The sequence below is a fragment of the Falco punctatus genome (genome assembly GCF_963210335.1).
Source record: "Falco punctatus genome assembly, chromosome: 4".
Lineage (NCBI taxonomy): Eukaryota > Metazoa > Chordata > Aves > Falconiformes > Falconidae > Falco > Falco punctatus.
In genome coordinates, this window is record NC_137583.1 from 56,043,789 (window position 1) to 56,061,834 (window position 18,046).

Below are 18,046 nucleotides of genomic sequence, written 5' to 3' on the forward strand. Positions count from 1 at the left end.
GCTGCTGCCTTTCAAGCACTGAATCAATGTGGTAGCAGGTACCCAAAGACATGCTTAGAGCAGAATATGAATGTCCTTACAATGACCTTACAAGTAGATATCGGTATAGATTTTGATGCTCACAGACTCGGCTTATGTTGCAACAGCTTCCCCAGGTAGAAGAGCTTGTAACCAGCCCACTCCTCTCTTTCGCCCCTGCAGATGGGAGGGTAAAAATACTCATCTTTGCATTCTCATCTCCACTGGAGGCTCTCCAAACAAAGATTGTCCACAGTACAATGGGACTTTGATCATCTTCAATAGAAAAGTAATAAATTGAGTGATTTTCCCCAAAATTAATTATCTGTGCCTAGAGGAACAGAGGAGCTGTATTTTATTCTTCTACTGTGTTTCGCTGTGGTATCGCTGCACAAAGCAAATAAACAGAATTTAGTGTCAAATCCAGTTTATAAAATGAGCTTTTATTGCCTTTCCCAGATGTCCATGATAGGGTTTAACACAGTAGGTGCTAAAAAATAACTGGTACGACTCGCATAACGACACACACACCTGTTCTCAGAACACTTGCCTCCTCTTTCTAGGCTGTTGGGCTTTTCTGTAATAAGGTGCATCACAGCATGCACACGCAGGCTCAGCTTCATTTGGAGTTATGTCTGTTTTGCAAGTCAGCAGGATTTCAGAGGCAGTTTGTGTTACTATGTCCTGTGACATGAGAAAGAGAACAACAAGAAAGGTAAGAGTATCTCCAGGCAAATAAATAGCAGTGTACATAACTTTTTAAACGGTGATTTGTGAGAAGAGTAAAGTTTAAACATCAAACTCTACAAAAGTAGGACAGGTTGAATGCATTAATTTTTGTAATTGCACAGGTGCTCAGTTTTCCTTGATAACAAGAGTTAGAAAAGAGGATCAGACAGGAACATCCTTCAGTTCAATATGTATGTAAAACCCACAAATGCTCTCCTGAGCAAGGCCCCTGGCTCCAGGCTGAGCTCCCAGGGAGCATCCTGAGGTTCCATCTTGCCTCCCCTCGCCCAGGACAAAGGCAGAAGTGGGAAAGGCCCTGGGAAAATGCTGTATGGTCACTTGGTTTTGCCAGATCTCCCTGGCCAGAGATATTATTTGGAACGTATATATGTGCTGTGTCTTCATCCCACCTCATCTTTCCCACCTCTTCCAGACCAAAAGAACCTCTCGTGGCTCCGCTGTGGACTTGCATTACTGGATTGGCAAGGATTCATCTCAGGATGAGCAAGGTGCCGCGGCCATGTACGTCACCCAGATGGACAATGCGCTCAGGGGGAACCCTGTGCAGCACCGGGAAGTGCAGGAACATGAGTCTGAGACCTTCCGAAGCTATTTCCGCAACGGCATTATGTGAGTAGCACAAAATACCCTGCATCATGGTACGTCATGGTCCCTGCGATTCCCTCTGCTTCTCTACATCTCAGCCATCAATAATTCAAAAATCCAAAAAATATAGATCAGCACTGAAGTTGGTCAAAATTCAGAAGGAAAACTTCCCGTTTTGAAAGAATTATTAATAAGCATTGAGTCTGGAACCATGTCATTCTGTTCTACTGGTCATTTTCCCAGGTGGTTGCAGTAAGTGCATCTTAACCTCCTTTTTGCTCACCCTAGGGTCATCCTCTCCTCCACACACTTCATATTAATATGCTTGTACAGGGTACTTCAAACTAACATCCACCTTGAAGAGAAGTGCTAATTTGGTTCATAGTGGGAGTAACAGTCCTGTAGTGGAAGGAAAGTTTGACTCTGAACTTTTGCCATCTAGAAGATACTGTTGAATCCAGCCCTGTGGTCTTTCCTCACTTTGGGGTCTTCAGCAGGTGACTCAAATAGCCGTCCTCCAGGAGGACCTTCACTGGCAATAAACAACCAGAGTGCTGTGCTTTTAAACAGCTGAAGAAAACTCAGATGAAAACCCATCCTTGGTCAATACCCTATATCCCAGTCTGACTTCTGCTACTCTGCATTGTGCATCTCTGCTGAGTTTCCTTAGGACTTTTGTGAGATGGAAGAGTGCTTTTACCCTCATCTTAAGGATTAATAAGGGACAATGAAGAACTAAAGTTCAGGCCTTCATAGGTTTAGAAGTCTATTTGGAAGCCTATCTGCCTGTGAAATCAGAGACTTCATCTTGGTCTAAACCACATCCTTAAGGTCAATTAGGAAGCCTGAGGCAGAATGAGAAATTAAAGCAGGCTCTTTCCACAGCTTGATAGGTGGAGTAATCACCAGAGTATCCTTCTGTGGACATGTTAAACTGTGCCACACAGGTCTAAAGTACTGTGAATCACTCACATGCCTGGCCACATTTGCCAGTCTCTTCTTAGCTGTGATAAAATACATATATTACCCACATGGTGAAAACTATACGACTCTCAGCAATTGTCTCTTTTTCCCATAAATGGCCATTATGTTGCTTCACTTATTACTGTATTATGAACATTTGATCCGTTTTTTACAATGGTCTAGAATATGTGGAAGTGGGTTAGACTTGCCCCAAAGCCATTTAAAAAGCTCTGGGACTTCCCTGGGGGACTGTATCCTCTCATGATGTGATTATGGCTTCCTTGCAGAGTTTCCCAGAAAGCAGGGAATGGTGTTGTGCAGCGAGGCAACACAGTGCTAGCAGCGGCTAGTGCAAAGTGTGTGTTCAAGGATGGAAGAACAAAATTCACAGATTAAATCTGAAAGTGTTCTCTACCTGTTTATGATAGCATTTTTCTGTTTGTGGCAACAATTTCCTATCTAAGCTACTTTTAATAGAATAGCTATTTTGAATAAAACCAAATTTTAGCAAAAAGTATGTTTTCTGCAAAATCAATTTCTTAATTGAATGTTTATGGAATAGTTCAGTGGTGAGATGCCATTGCCATGGTTATTGGGTTCTTCAGTTTGGTTGCGTTATGTTTCTGTTGCCATCCCTGACCTTCCTGTCCATCTACACACCTTCTCCCAAGATGCTCAACAGCAACGCAACACCCATAACTGCTGGATGGACACCATGAGAAGTCATGGTCTGACCAGGGACCATGAACAGTAGAATAAGGCAACACAGCATCTGAAATTCTATTTCTAGGATTACGTTGGCTCTGGAATTTTTAGTTGTCGCCAAAAACTTGAGGTATTTTCTAACCAGCTCTAACTCTTTATTCCCTGCTACACAACAGCTACAAGAAGGGAGGAGTGGCTTCAGGATTTAAGCATGTGGAGACCAATATGTACAACATCAAGCGTCTTCTTCATGTCAAGGGGAAGAAGCATGTGTCAGCCACAGAGGTAAGAAAAAGAAACATTTTTCCTTACAGATCTTTCCTCTCCTCCTACACTCATTTTTGACCAGGTTTGCCTGCTAGATAGCTCAAGAACCCCTACTACAGGATAGTTTTCAAGACCTCATTTGGGGGGCTGGTATTACCATGAGAGAAGCCATTGGGTTCAGTGAATAGCTGAGCGCTAGAAAAATGAGCATGTCATTGCAGACCAGTTCTTACACACGCAGGGGCAAGTTTGCCATGGCTGCAACATGTCTTCTGCAGCTCTTGTTGTGCTCCCCAGCCTGCCAAATGCTTTCATTTCCTTGTGACAGGTAGCGCTTTCCTGGGACAGTTTCAATAAGGGTGATGTTTTCTTGCTGGACCTCGGGAAAGTGCTGATTCAGTGGAACGGACCCAGCTGCAGCATTGCTGAGAAATCCAGGGTGAGTACAGGCAAAAGCCACTTCATTTACCGGTGGTCTTTTTTAATGGCTGGGGGGAAAAAAAATAGAAAAATAGCACCCAGTGTTTGCACAGTGAAAATCTCAGTAAAACCAGCAGCACAGATGAAAGTAGAAAGTAATTGAATCATAGAATCTTATGTTGGTTGGAAAAGCGTAGGTTGGAAAAGACCTTTAAGATCATCAGGTCCAACCATTCACCCAACACTGCCAAGCCCACCACTGAACCCTGTCCCTAAGCACCGCAACTACCTGTCTTTTAAACACCTCCAGGGATGGTGATTCCACCACCTCCCTGGGCAGCCTGTTCCAGTGCTTAACCACCTTTTCAGTGGATAATTTTTTCCTAATATCCAATCTAAACATCCCCTGGCATAACTTGAGGCTGTTCCCTCTTGTCCTGTCACTTGTTACTTGGGAGAAGGGACTGATTGCCACCTCACTACACCCTCCTTTCAGGCAGCTGTAGAGAGCTATAGGGTCTCCCTGGAGCCTCCTTTGCTACAGGCTAAACCACCCCAGTTCCCTCAGTGGCTCCTCATCAGCCTTGTGCTCCAGCCCCTTCCCCAGCCTCATTGCCCTTCTCTGCACATGCTCCAGCACCTCAATCTCTTTCTTGAAGTGGTAAATCTTGGTAAAAAATCATCCTAAATCTTTTACTTGCCCATCTGCTGGTATCAGAGGCTCAGGGAAGTGCTGTGTTCCAGTTCAAGCCTGGCCTTAGCTTGGGTTTCGTGGGCAGCCATGGGCACATCGCCAGCTCCAGCTCCAGAAAGGCATCCAGCTCCCTCTGGAGAGAGGTCCATCTCCATCCCTCTGTGCCCCACAGTTTGCATGACATGGAACTAAAAAGTCAGCAACGTTAGTAGGTTTAGCTGCAGTCACTACTCCAGGAGTAGATGAATTTTAATATTTTTTTTACAGCATCACAGGGAATTCCAGCTTGGTCAGTATGAGACAAGTAGGAATACATAACCCAAGTGGTGACGTGTCAGGTCCTTTGCAAAAGGGGTCATTATCCTTATCTTACTGATAGAGGAACTGAGATACAGAGATGTAATAAAGCATGATATGTCATCAGCAAAGCTGGTGGCCAAACTCATAGCCAATTATTATAAATATTAAAAGTCAGGTGGGTCTGCTCTTCACATGGTGTCACTTGATGAGCTAGGAAGGGGGAGGCCTCACAGGGAAGGCAATTTTCCAGGAATCAGTGGCTAGAGAAGATCCAACAGAGAGTGGAGAAGAGACAAAGAACCCCTCAGGATACAGAGGAGGGGGAGCAGGTAGAGGAATGGCTGCAGTGAGGAACAGGTCATGGTTCATCTCAGGCCTGGCAACCAAGCAGGTTGTTTCCTAGGTCTAACAAAGAGGGGCCTCTTTCAAAGCTATTGTGGTAAGAGTCATGGGGGAAAAAAAAAATCAATGGAAAATGGAAATTTCAGCCTAATTAGTTGCTTGGCATTTCACGCTGCTTTTTCACAGAAAACATCCATGGTTTTTTGAATACTTGAATCATTTAAATATAAAATGTCACCACGGGGCACCCAGGGTCCTGCAGCTCTGCAGCTACAAGCCTTGCTGTCCTCAGCGTGTGTGCATCTCTCTCCCAAACCATCTCACAGGATTATTGGAACTGCTTATGTACAGTCGTACATCGGCAACCCCTGTTGTGGCTACCGCACGCCTGTGCCCGGCAGGAGCAAGCGCTGGTAGTGACTATAATGAGCAGTATTTTCCTGAGAGATAGTTAATAAGCAGGCAGTACAGACACATCTGCTTTGTAAATAGCTAAATTTGGAGGACACTAGAAGCTTCAGAGAGCTGTGGTAATCTGGCTTGGAGCGGTGGTGCTCAGTCGTTTCTCTAGGTCAAAGCTCACTCAATTTGTCTGTGTCAGGATTTACCGCCCACTGATCTTTGTGCAGGGTCTGGCGCTGGCTCGCAGCATCAGGGACAGCGAAAGAGGTGGCCGTGCTCAAATTGGCATCATTGACAACGAGAAGGACTCCCCGGACCTCATGCAGATCATGAAGATGGTGCTGGGTGAGAGGCACGGGGAGCTCCGAGATGCCATCCCAGATACCAAAGCAGATGAGCTGCAGAAAGCAAATGTCCGGCTCTACCAGTAAGTCCGGGGGTGGGCTCCAAACCCTGCCCTTCCTCATGATGAACATTGTGGAGCCTGATTCCACTCCATGGCTCTGTCTTTCAGCGTCTACGAGAAGGACAGTGACCTGGTGGTACAGGAGATAGCCACCCGGCCCCTGACACAGGATCTGCTCCAGCACGAGGTGAGAGAAAGCCAGCAGCCTTTACAGCGGAAAAAGGGTGCTGTGGCTTGCTTTGTTTTTATCTGAGCACCTGTTCCAACGGGATACCCCATTTCCTGAAAATTATCAGCCCTTGCATTGTTCAGATTTGTCAGGTGTCCTCTGCAAACAGGACAGCTTAGCCCTGCCACAGCCTCGGTGGCCAGAAGTCGGTGGTGCACTGAAGCTGCTCTAACAAGAGATGGCAAATTGGTCTTCTCAGCTGAGGATGTTATTAGCTTGGCAATCAGAGTCAAGGAGAGCTGCAGGCCAGGAATAAATTCTAGATGGAAATAAGGTTTCTTAATACCTGATGTCTGGGGATAGCCCTCCTCCATCTGCAGAACTGGGAGCAAATAAATATTCTGCTCACAAAATCATGGAGATGTTTTCCTGCAGTAGCAAGTGGCTGGTCTCAGTGACCCACCCTGGGAGGACACTCCTTACAAGACCCTCTGTCCAAATGCTTTCAGAAACAGCGGCTTTCCTAATATCCTTCTGGCTAAAATCTGGCAAAGAATTGCTTATCCTTAATTCTCTGCAGTGCAAACCAACCTATTCCAAAACAGCGTTGTGCTGCAAGGCTCCAGCTCACTTATTCATCCTAGTGTCAGCCTTGTTAAATCTCAGTCTCCTTTTACAGGCATATGAAGCTTTTACTTTTCTTTACAAAGTTCAGTCTGAAAAATGAGAAGCCTTTGGTCGCACGGTGTGGTGTCAGTTTGGAGCAGCAGCTCTCTGCAGCGGAGACAGGCTGCCTGGCAGCCATCTCATCCCCTTCGGGTTCAGGATCCTACTGTGTTCACAACGATGGAACACTTCTAGCTCCACATCAAGGACACAAAATAGACACGCAGAAGATACCTAATTTTGACTTTTCCTGCTCCTTTAGTAGCAGATGTAGATTAATGAGCACCACCATCAGCAGAGCTGAAGCACAGCAGGCTGAGGCTGATATTTCAGCGTGCGCTTCTCCTGGAGCCTATTGAAGCTGGTGTTTCTGTTGGTTTGGGACCATCTCTCATGAGATGGTAATGGCCAGTTTTGAGCAATGCCTAAGAAAAACACATATTTTAACTCATTACAGTTAAAGTGTCCTTGCAAAGGTGGTGTATCCCCAAACCCCTGCCCTGTAGGGTTGATGGTAGTTGTAGTCCTTTTATAAACCACAGTAAATTCATCCTCTGTTGCCTCTGCTAAGGGCTGCACCAGGGTTAGAGCTCTGCAAGACAAGCAAATGAGCTAGATCTACATCTAATCTAAATCTTCAAAAAGGATCCAACCTGAGTAGGCTACACATGAGGACCTTTGCCTGCACAGAGTTTTTAATGCCTGTTTTTTTCTGTTTCATCTCAGGACTGCTACATTTTAGACCAAGGTGGTTTTAAGATTTACGTCTGGAGAGGAAAAGCCTCCAGCCCAGAAGAGAAAAAAGCAGCCTTCACTCGAGCTGTGGTGAGTTGTAATATATGTCATATTATATATAAGTGCTAGTCTAGGTCTGACCACTAATTACAATTAAGCGTAGGTCTTGAGGAGCTGGTCTGTGTAATAACAGAGAGAGAAGTTAAACATCTAAGGGAGGCATGATAATGTAAACACACAATTATCAGTCACCAAATTGCACTAGAGCTAAGATTTGCCACTAAAACTAGGAAGAAATTTGTTAAAGAAAGTACAAAAGAAAATACTTTGTTACACAGTAAATGGTGAACTTCTGAATTCATTGATTCAAGAGATGGTGGGGGCAGAGAGTGTCAGCAGAGTCAAAGTGGGATTAGACAAATTCATGGTCAACAGGTCCATAAAGATATATTAAAGGGGCTCTTATATCCTAACATCCATGATCCAGTACTGGGGACACTGGGGAGAGTGAAGGCATCACAGGGAAGACAGCCACCAAGCCCATGGTGTGCTCACTGAACGGCATCTCTTAATGCCACTGCTCGGACCCTGAAAGACATCTCTTGTGTTCCCAAGAGTAACATCTCGGGCAAGTCAGTGGGAACCTTGATTATTTGGGCTCTCAGGAAAAGCCAGGCCTCTTATGTAGGTGCTACAGTCCTTAACTGCAAGCCCATCACAGGGAACAAGTCTTTGCACACCATCAGTGGGTCGGGGCCCAGGTTCTGCATGCAAATTTGAAGATGATACGGGGCTCTTCCTCTGACTGGGTAGAAAGAGATCTGTTATTAACTGCTATTAATTCAGATTGGCCAACCTGAGGCAAGACCAGGGCTCATGTTCAAGTAGAGCACACCAGCATCATGCCCTGGTACACATGCTGCTCCTCCAGATGAGCTGCCATGCAGTTATTTTCTGGCTCAACACCTCCTTTCACAAAAAATTAGCCTCAAGGGAGGCTTAGCAAATAAGGTATTTGGTAGTTAAGTTGGCAGGCTGAAGTGAAGGCTACAAAGGAACTTAGCTTTTAATTCATCTATTCACTTACATGAAGACCATAAACAGCCCCATCTTCAATGAGATCTTACCAGGAGATACTGAACTTCGCTGGCCCCACCTTCAATAAAGTCTTACCTGGAGACACCCAGCTTTAATACCAATCACATCTATTGTCTCAGAGAAGAAAAACTTAGAAATCTTTGCCTTAAAACTTATCTTACAGTCCTCTATGCTCCTTTCAAAAGCTTAACTCAGATGCTTTTTAGTAGGCAATCAGCTCTGCAAATTCTGGCCCTGAGCTACACATGTAGAACAAAAGATATCTCTTTCTTTCAGTGTGGCAGGTGGGAGGGATGGGAAGACCATCTGCTCTGCTTTTCCCTGGGGGTAATGTGTGGCTGCAGTATTTACAACAGAAGATGAATGCTCAGAAGCCCACAATCAGGCTCCTTCCCCAAACCAGGGCTGTCAGCACTGTACCTCCAGATCATGCTGGAGCCCACTGGGATAAACAGAAGAGCATTTCCCAAAACCGAACAATGACTTTGGCATTGTGGCACAATGCAGATAATTCTCTTCCCTTTCATATTTTATCAAGCACCTCTGTTGAAGTAATCTTTAAACTCAGTAGTAGCTCTCTTGCAAAGAAATAATTTCTTTGGGGGGGCAGGGGGGGGGGGACCTGCAGAACAAAAACCCAGAGACTTGTGAGAGTTTAGCCCCTTCAGGACACACATCATGCACTGGAGTACTTGGCTGCCTCCATCCCATCACTACCTTGGCATGCATGCTCTCTACCATGCTACAGGGAGGAAAGTCTTCCCTGTTTGAGAGGGACAAACAATTTGGAAAAAAAAATGAAGAACTGAACCAGGCTTTTGGGTGATGGGCACACTCAATCGCTATTCCCTCCTCTCTTCTAGATTCATCACTAGAAGCCATCTACAGAGCTGTCTGAGATAGAGGAGGAGGCTATTCATTAGACCTATTGAGTGAGATTTTTTTCAAGACTAAAGTGCCAGGTAGAGATTAAGTTTAGGATGTGATCCAGGTCACCAGCCTCTAGGGAAAGGGGTCAGTCACCTAAATGCAGAAATAATGGATGCTGCAGTGAGAGCTTGCAGACACCTCCATTTGTAAGTCTGGATGCAAGTCTTGGGGTGAATCCTGCTCTTGGTCATGCCACTGTGTTCAGTGGGGGATGTTCACTCTTTGGGCTGATTCAGGTCCACATCCCTCTTCTCATGTCTGTAAAAAGCCCAGTGTGTCTCCACTAACATGCTTTTCCAACCCCACTAGGGTTTTATGCAAGCCAAAGGCTATCCTTCATCCACCAATATTGAAGTGATCAATGATGGAGCAGAGTCAGTCATGTTTAAACAGCTCTTCCAGAGGTGGACAGAAAAGGACGAAGCACAAGGACTTGGCAAAGTCTACACTACTGGCAAAATTGGTGAGCTTGTTTGTCCTGGATTGGGCTTTCCTACCTGTGCTAAGCAACAGCTGAATCCTTCACATTAACTGTCTCCTGCCTTTAGTGTCTTGAAAATCCAGTGCACATGCTTCTCATGCCTTGTATTTTCCACTTCTTCACTAGATGCAAAGGATTCAGGAACTGAACAAAGTTCAGAAGTGCTGAGGCTTCTTATATGAACCAAACTGCCACTTATTCCAAATGTAAATGTTGGCAGAAGATCACTCTTGTCTGAAAAACTTCTGCAAAGTTTCACCTTTGCAGAACTTCCTTATTTTCTTTATAAAGCGCTAATGCTGAACCTGATAAGGAAGTGCTGAACAATATTCTGCTTTCATTTACACTGGCACCCACCCAACACTTTCCTGACATCAATAGAATTGTTCCATATTTGCACCAGGTGTAAACGGTGCCTCAATTTATCACGCTGCTGAAATGAATATGACAATGCATTAACCCCAAAGAGTAAACAATATCAAAGAGAGAACCTGCTGGTGAATGATGGGATGGTGACAGAGATGCTGAATGTGTCCATCAGTAACAGTACGAGAGCTGCAAATCTCCTTCCCTTGCAAGTTCTCTTTTAATTTTTTCCTCTGTCTCTCTCGTTGCTGCCCATAAATACTGTTTCTTTATCATGAGCTGGAGAAATATAGCCATTTTATTTCTGAAAGCAACTTTTTAAAAGGAGGGACATATGTATAGATTTTGAAAACAATTACGATTTTTCAGTCAGGAGACAAGTAATAATTTTACAAGCCAATCATCACTGGAACACACTATATGGCCAGTTGCCAGCCTGTAACAGACCAACATGGGAATGTGTGAGCTCTTGCATATTCCAAATTCAGCATTGGCTTGCTGGCTTCTTGGAACCATGGACCAGGTTTTTCTCGCATGTGTAACGATTGCGTGCATGAGGTTGATGCAGAGGGTTTGTGTTTTATTGTACATTCACTGGGTTCTTGTTTTTATTTTGCTGGTGCATGCAGCCAAGGTGGAGCAGGTGAAGTTTGACACCACGCAACTCCACGCCAGACCAGAGTTGGCTGCTGAGCAGAGAATGGTAGATGATGCCTCTGGGGAGATAGAGGTAAGAGAGGTCCTTTTACTGACAGAGGATGCAATAATCAGTGTGTTTCCAAGCATCTCTGCCTTTTCACACACAGCAGCTGTACGGAGCTGGGAAGGTGTGCCCAGCTACCCTCCCCAAGGCAAGCATGGCTGTGGCCAGAGCAAAGTGCTTGCAGACTCTAATGCAGCAGTTACAGCAGCTCAGGGGCATTTCTCCTCCATCCCATGACCACTGGAGCAAAGCAGTCACCAAGATGACTCCTCTCCTGCCATGTGCTTGGGTTATGAAACCAATACAGTCAATCTCCTTCTCATGCTATCTCCCAGTTAGGTCCACACCAACCAAACTTGTGCAGAGCAGAGGCCCCTCTCCGATTCTTGTGGCCTCCCATGGAAGATGGAGCTGGTTGAGAGATGGTCTTTGGGGATGAGAGGGACCTGGAGGCTGCTCCTCCTTGAGGGCCACTGGCTGCTGAAAGTCCATTAACGGCACATGTATGGCTACAGTCACTGGAGAGGCCCAACTTGGCCAGCAAGCACTTAATCAAGCCAGGGGAACATAGGTGACATCCAGGAGAGAGAGGAAGTGTTGTCTTTTCACCTGAAGACCCAAACTTCAGTGGTCTACTAGCAAAGGGGCTGCGCTCTGTCTTCACGTTGACTCTGCTGCTGCTCACCAAGATGTTTCTTTCACTAGGTGTGGAGGATTGAGGACTTGCAAATGCAGCCGGTGAATCCCAAGACATATGGGCAGTTCTACGGGGGTGATTGCTACCTGGTCCTGTACACCTACCAGAGATCAGGCAGGCCCCACTATGTCCTCTACATGTGGCAGGTAGGTCAAACTGAAGCAGAAGGGACTGAGCTGTGTCTGCTGGAAGCCTAAAATTGACAGAAGAATTGCACACAGGAATCCCAACCCAAGCATCCAGAAGAACTCATCCACCCTTCGCTCAGCAGTTGTCCATTGCAAATATCCCAAGCTGTGCTTTGTAGGCAGCGTGGACACTGAGCCCAAGCTGGCATCAGACAAGAAAGAGTGATTATGGGGTCTTACAGTGCTGAGGTCAAACTTTGCAGTCTTTCAGATTGTCCCTTAAAGCCTCAGCTCCTGGAGTCATGCGGGTATATGAATTAAAGTGTATTTTCCTCCCTGGAATGCAGAGAGAAGCTTTGAAAAATGGGATGCTAAAGTCTCCAAAAACAGAATGCAAGTGAAATTTAAACATCTGGAAGTTTTAACTTTGGTCCCATGATATCATATGCAGGGCCTGGGGTTGGCAAGATGTTGTGCAGAGCTTCATACCCTTCATCTCGCCACACTGCATGTGGCATCTCCCTCTCCCCCCAGGGTCGCCATGCCTCTGTGGATGAAATCACCGCCTGTGCCCTCAATGCCATTGAGCTGGACAAGAAGTACGGGGACGAGGCGGTGCAGGTGCGCGTGACCATGGGCAAGGAGCCCACCCACTTCCTGGCCATCTTCAAGGGCAAGCTGATCATTTACGAGGTAAGGTGGCTTTGTGCGCCTGGGCAATGGAAGGTGCAAGCACCTACGGTGGCTCAGCAGTTGCACTGGAAATAGTCCAGAAAAACAGGCTGATACTCGGGAAAGGAGCCTGCCAGGTCTTCATGGGCTGGCAGATGGGAGAGGTGGAACATTTCTGCTACTTCTCCCAAGTAGTCTGAATACTGTGTGTGTAAAAACAGTGCTGGACTGACCCAGACTCAGCTGTCCATCCCCAAGCTCCAGCATTAATGTGTGATGTTTTTTCCAACTCCATCCCCAAATACTTTGCAGTTGCAATAAGACAATCATCCTGTGAATTAGATATCACTATCCAGAGAGGGTCCTCCAAAATATCCTACAGTTACATTATTTGAACTGTCCCTGCCTGAATTACATCACGTTAACTACTAACCCACTTCACCTGCTGCTTTGGCTGCCGACATCTGTGGTGGAGACATTGTAAATGGCTGGAGAAGAGGGGGATTGCCCCCAGATCTCAGTGTTGGTTCCACCAAACAGGATTCCATGGCAGATGTTCAGCTAACCCCAGCACAGCTGGAAATCGGAGTCCAGCTGCCTTGCCCAATTTACAGGGCAAATGCCTTGCAGTCACTAAGATCTACCCACATTGAACTTGAGCATCTTGATGGAAGCTGGTCAAGAGTCAGAGTAATCAGGGAGAAATGTGGAAGTTATGCCATGTGGGTTTTATTCTCACCTGGAATCAGAAGTTATTTGGATTTCCTCACCTGCTCTGCACAAGACCATGGTCCGTCGTTGCAGCAGCATGGAAGGCTGTGAGCCCCAAAGCCTTCTTCCTCAAATCAGTTGTGCCCTGGATTTGCATGTCCTCCTCCCCTCCCGATAACATCCTTCCCTCTGTTTCCTTGCAGGGCGGCACGAGCCGGGCTCAGAAAAGCATGCCCGAGCCAGCAATCCGCCTCTTCCAGGTGAGGGGCACAGATGAGATGAACACAAAAGCCACGGAGGTGCCAGCCCGGGCCTCCTCGCTTAACTCCAATGACGTCTTTCTGCTGACGACCAGCCAAGTCTGCTACCTGTGGTGCGGGAAGGTGAGGATGCAGTGAGTCCAGGGGAGGAAGCCAAAGGGAGCCAAAGTTGCTGATGTGGGGCTTGAGTCTCCACCTCCACGGAGATGTGGATGTGCCTCCTTGGGTACATAGCCTGTTAATGTCAATGGAGAAAGGTACACCCAGGAGAAGGCTCTGTCCATGGAGGATCAGCAGTAAGGCAGCCCTCTGTCTACACAAGTAATCCATCTTGGGGTTCATCTCGCCTCATTTTAGATGTTCACACAGCTTTCAGCTGAATAAAGCACCCCAGGTTCTCTAGCTGTAAGAAAATAGCCAGGATTTGAGCGTATTCATTTGTCCTGCTTCAGTCCTGTGTTTCAGGATGAGATGGTTGATGAAACCAAAGCACAAAGAGAAGTTGCAGATGCACCATCGTTTCAAGTGTTCATGGCCAGGCTGGATGGGCTTTGAGCAACCTGGTCTGGCGAAAGATGTCCCTGACCATGGCAGGGGAGTTGGAACTAAATGTTCTTTAAAGGTCCCTTCCAACCCAAACCATTCTATGATTATCTGAGTTTTACTCTAGATGCCATTGGCTGCACTGAATGTCCCCTCAAGGACTAGAAATGGATTCTGAGTGACCAGCTCAGATGAGACCCTCAAAAGCATTCAAGCAGTTCTGAAATTCTCCAGAGGGTAGGACCAAGCCAGCTTTTACCCACAGATAAGTTTTGCCAGTCTGTCCCTAACTCCACCTCAATCTTATGTCCTGAACACAGGGATGCAGCGGAGATGAGAGGGAGATGGCAAAAATGGTAGCTGACATCGTTTCCAAACGGGACAAGCACACCATTTTGGAAGGACAAGAGCCAGCCGAGTTCTGGGAAGCCTTGGGAGGCAAAGCACCTTACGCCAGTGAAAAGAGGTAATAGTGACCTGCCTGTTCCTCTGGGCTTGGCCAGGCAACTTTAAGCAAGAGATCAAGACTTTGCAGGGAGTAAGCACTTTGATACCGTGTCCTTGCTAAAGGGAGCATGAGGTCACAATAACCCCAAAAGCTTGGTCAGAACCCACAGTGAGATGCCTCTTTCCTAGTTTTTGGGTCAGGCCTTCTGTGAAGTAGGAGCTGCAGAGTCAAACCCTGCAGTCAAGGGTGTGCTACATCCTCCTTTCCCAGCAGTAAATCCATCCCATACCTTGTCATAAGGGCCACATGAACCACATGCTCCATTTCCAGCCTTTATTAGCTTTATGGGCAGCCCCAGAAGGTTCATGAAACTAAATCTGCTTGTGAACAATCTGGATTTCTCCAACCCTCTGGGCAGGTTGATGGGTTTCTTTGCAACCAGGTGATCTGATGTGGCTTTCACCTGACACCAAGCTCACCTCCACAATGACAGAAGGGGTCTGCTTTTGCCTTCTCTGGATGGAGAAGGAGATATCTTTAAAAACTATTAAAATGGTCTGAGAATCCCAGAACCTGACATTGCTGACCTTCAGGCCCTCAGATGAGTGTTGCCATGTTCCCACCTCTTCCATCAAGGTCATGACAAGTAGCGGCAGGGCCCTGCAGTAACCACAAGGGAAAGGTTTCCATCTCTTGTGCTTTTTCTTTCCCTGCCATGCGTGAGGAAGGTTTCAAGAGCAGACCACACACTACCAGCCTCGCCTCTTTGAGTGCTCCAACCAGACGGGTCGATTCATCATGACAGAGGTGGTGGGTTTCTGCCAGGAAGACTTGGATGAAGATGACGTCATGCTGCTAGACACATGGGAAGAGGTCAGCACAGACTCCCCCTTCCCTTCTCCCCAAACATATTTTCCAGCAGTTTATGGTTTAATTGGTTTGAATCCCTTGTTGAATGTGAAACCAAGAGCAATATACCTTCTGCCCCATCTCCAAACCCTCCGCGACGCTTGGTCAGTCAAGCGGGAGTGTGCCCAGTCCTTCTCACCCAGGTGCAGAACACATGGGTGAGATAGTGTTGCTATCCCTGTTTTGGGATGGAGGAAATGGATGCACCTGGTCCATGCCTTGCTCCAAGGGCAGAAGAACTGGACCTGCTCCAGTCTTTGCTGGCTCATACAACAGGGTGGCACACAGGAACTCTCCCCCTCCTTTCCCAGCACCGGTGGTGACTTGCTTTAGACTATCGGAAACTGTCTCCATGTGGTTCATTTTCTTAGTTGGAGTTTTGGCCCATGCAAAGACTGGGTTTAGCTACCTTGAAATGTACAAGAGCTGTTTCCCGAGTTATTTATGCTTTATGCCTGTCTCAGAAGTAAAATCTTTCTTGGCTGGGATTAAATCTGGGATCAAAATCCCAGGGGACCATTGGGAAACACCATTTCAAGTGGGAAACACTTCTCTCTGTTCCAGCTGGCAGAGACAAACAGCCACCTCTGCACAGGTCCTAACTCCTCACTGATCTTCAATACCTTCTGTCCTTGCAGATTTTCCTTTGGATTGGCAAAACCTCCAACACATATGAGAGGAATGAGGCAATTGCCTCAGCCAAGGAGTATCTCAAGACCCATCCAGCAGGGAGAGACTTGGCAACTCCAATAATTCTGGTGAAACAGGGCTATGAACCCCTCAACTTCACAGGATGGTTCAACGCTTGGGACCCCTACAAATGGAGCGTAAGTTACTGGAAAAGCCCTGAGACATGCACATGTGCTCAGCGGTGCTTAAAGGGTGTTATTGTCGGCGAACACATCCTCTATGGTGCATGGAACGAAATCTCACTGTGATGGTCCTGAGCTTCATGGTTTCCTGGTGCTACCTGAGCAGCTTCTAACACCTTCACCAGCAAGAAGTACCTGTTTAGTGAAAATGAGGCTTTTGTAAATACATGTAAACGTGCTTGAATTCACAGTATTCAGATTTTTATTTTAAGAAAAGATCAGGTTCCAAATCAGGTTTGTGATTTCAGCCAAAAATGCATTGGGGCTGCTAGTAGTAAAATCAAGTTCAGAGTGAAAACAGAAGCACCCCACATCATAAAGAAAAATGAAAAAATATTTATTTTTCAAAATGCAGCCACAGATAAAAAAATATGATGCAGTTTGAAGGGCAATCCTCGATGAAATGAAAGATACGAGCGGACAGGTATTGTGTCCAGGTTTGTATCTGCCCATCCGAGCCCAGGAGCTCCCGAGCAAGGTCCCTATAATATACAAGCCTCCTTTTCAAAAGCTGACTTACAAATAACAGCTCTTTGCTATCTAGAAATGGAGACCCGCCCCAGGAGATGCCTGGAAAAGAAGAAAGTCTTTTCTCTCTCCTCTCTCAAACACACAGGCTTCAAATCATTTCAGGAGTATAATGCGGAGCTGAGATTTGCTTGTGTTGCACGAGGCCCCACCGTGCGCTGTCAGGAGCTCCATGCAGACCATGCACCAGCTGCTACAGCCAGCCTGGGGACTCTGTGCTGCACCACAGGGTATATTTGGAATAAAGACCAATCCTGGAGGGGCTTTGGTGGTTAGGAGAGCCAGAGCATCAGTTTATAGTGAACAGGGAGGTGGAAGCAATGCTGCCAGGCTGTGCACCTATATTCGTGCCACCCGATGGCACTGGTGCGCACGGCTTAAGAGGAGGAAAAAAAAAAAAAAAAACCAAACAAAAAAACCACAACCCACCACCACAGAAAAAACACAGAAGATGATGGGCAGTTCTGAAAAGCTCAGCTCCCAGGTGGTGTATTCCCGGCGCCTTCCCCAGTGGGCTGCCACTGATTGTCCCTTCTCTCTCCTGGGCTGTTTTTTTCTGTGAACGTTGGTGTTCAGCCAGTTCACAAGCCATCCCATCTTCTAGTTGCCCAAAGGGCTGTAAGTGAAGTCCCACGCTGAAGCCTGCGGGTGGGACAGCTGGGACAATAGCGTGAAGGTCTCCAGGGGACTTCACACTGCAGGAAAATTCATACAGAGTATTTTATTTCCTGTCGCTGGGTTTGCATCATCTTTCTTTACAGCTGGTGTGGTGGTACAGAGCCTGTCTTGACAGCAGGCTTTGGACAGATAAGACAGCAACTCCCAGAGCAATGACCCTTAAAACAATGTTGATGCTTAGAACAAAGGTCAAAACCTGATATTTTTTTTCTGAGGAACTGCTGAAAAACAAGGATACAGCTCATAAAATATGTGCCTCTAAAAATATCCCCTGTAGGCAGCTTCAGCAACTGCAGAGAAGCAATCCAAATTGTTGACATCCCAGAAACATCTGGTGTGTGTGTTCATTGCTCAGTTTTGGGTCTAAATCTGTTTGCTCTGCAGTCCATGTGTTTATGTTGTTTGTTCTTGTTGGGGAACTTTGTTGGATGATTCTGCTAAGAACTGACATCTCCTGGCTGCTTAGGAAAACACAGTCGTGAGCTTTGCCAATGTATCTAGCATATTCCTATTTTCAGGAAAGAGGAGGTAGCTGGTAATGCATGGCACCAAATTACAAGAAGTCAGGGACTGAGGCTATGAAAAATCTGTTGCTTTAGC

General features: G+C 46.4%; 1 protein-coding gene across 2 annotated transcripts in view; it reads left to right on the forward strand.

Annotated features, from left to right (window-relative positions):
* The window catches only part of VILL (villin like), a 40,523-nt gene that overhangs the window by 16,132 nt on the left and 6,345 nt on the right, over positions 1 to 18,046 (forward strand). For both annotated transcript variants that reach the window (XM_080383010.1, XM_080383009.1), the window contains 14 exons: positions 1,181 to 1,377; positions 3,198 to 3,306; positions 3,617 to 3,727; positions 5,674 to 5,873; positions 5,961 to 6,039; positions 7,414 to 7,512; positions 9,760 to 9,913; positions 10,927 to 11,027; positions 11,706 to 11,843; positions 12,360 to 12,518; positions 13,412 to 13,591; positions 14,332 to 14,477; positions 15,188 to 15,332; positions 16,007 to 16,195. In XM_080383010.1, coding sequence (XP_080239136.1) covers positions 1,181 to 1,377; positions 3,198 to 3,306; positions 3,617 to 3,727; positions 5,674 to 5,873; positions 5,961 to 6,039; positions 7,414 to 7,512; positions 9,760 to 9,913; positions 10,927 to 11,027; positions 11,706 to 11,843; positions 12,360 to 12,518; positions 13,412 to 13,591; positions 14,332 to 14,477; positions 15,188 to 15,332; positions 16,007 to 16,195 — 2,007 coding nt within the window. The remainder of the gene's footprint in view (positions 1 to 1,180; positions 1,378 to 3,197; positions 3,307 to 3,616; positions 3,728 to 5,673; positions 5,874 to 5,960; positions 6,040 to 7,413; positions 7,513 to 9,759; positions 9,914 to 10,926; positions 11,028 to 11,705; positions 11,844 to 12,359; positions 12,519 to 13,411; positions 13,592 to 14,331; positions 14,478 to 15,187; positions 15,333 to 16,006; positions 16,196 to 18,046) is intronic.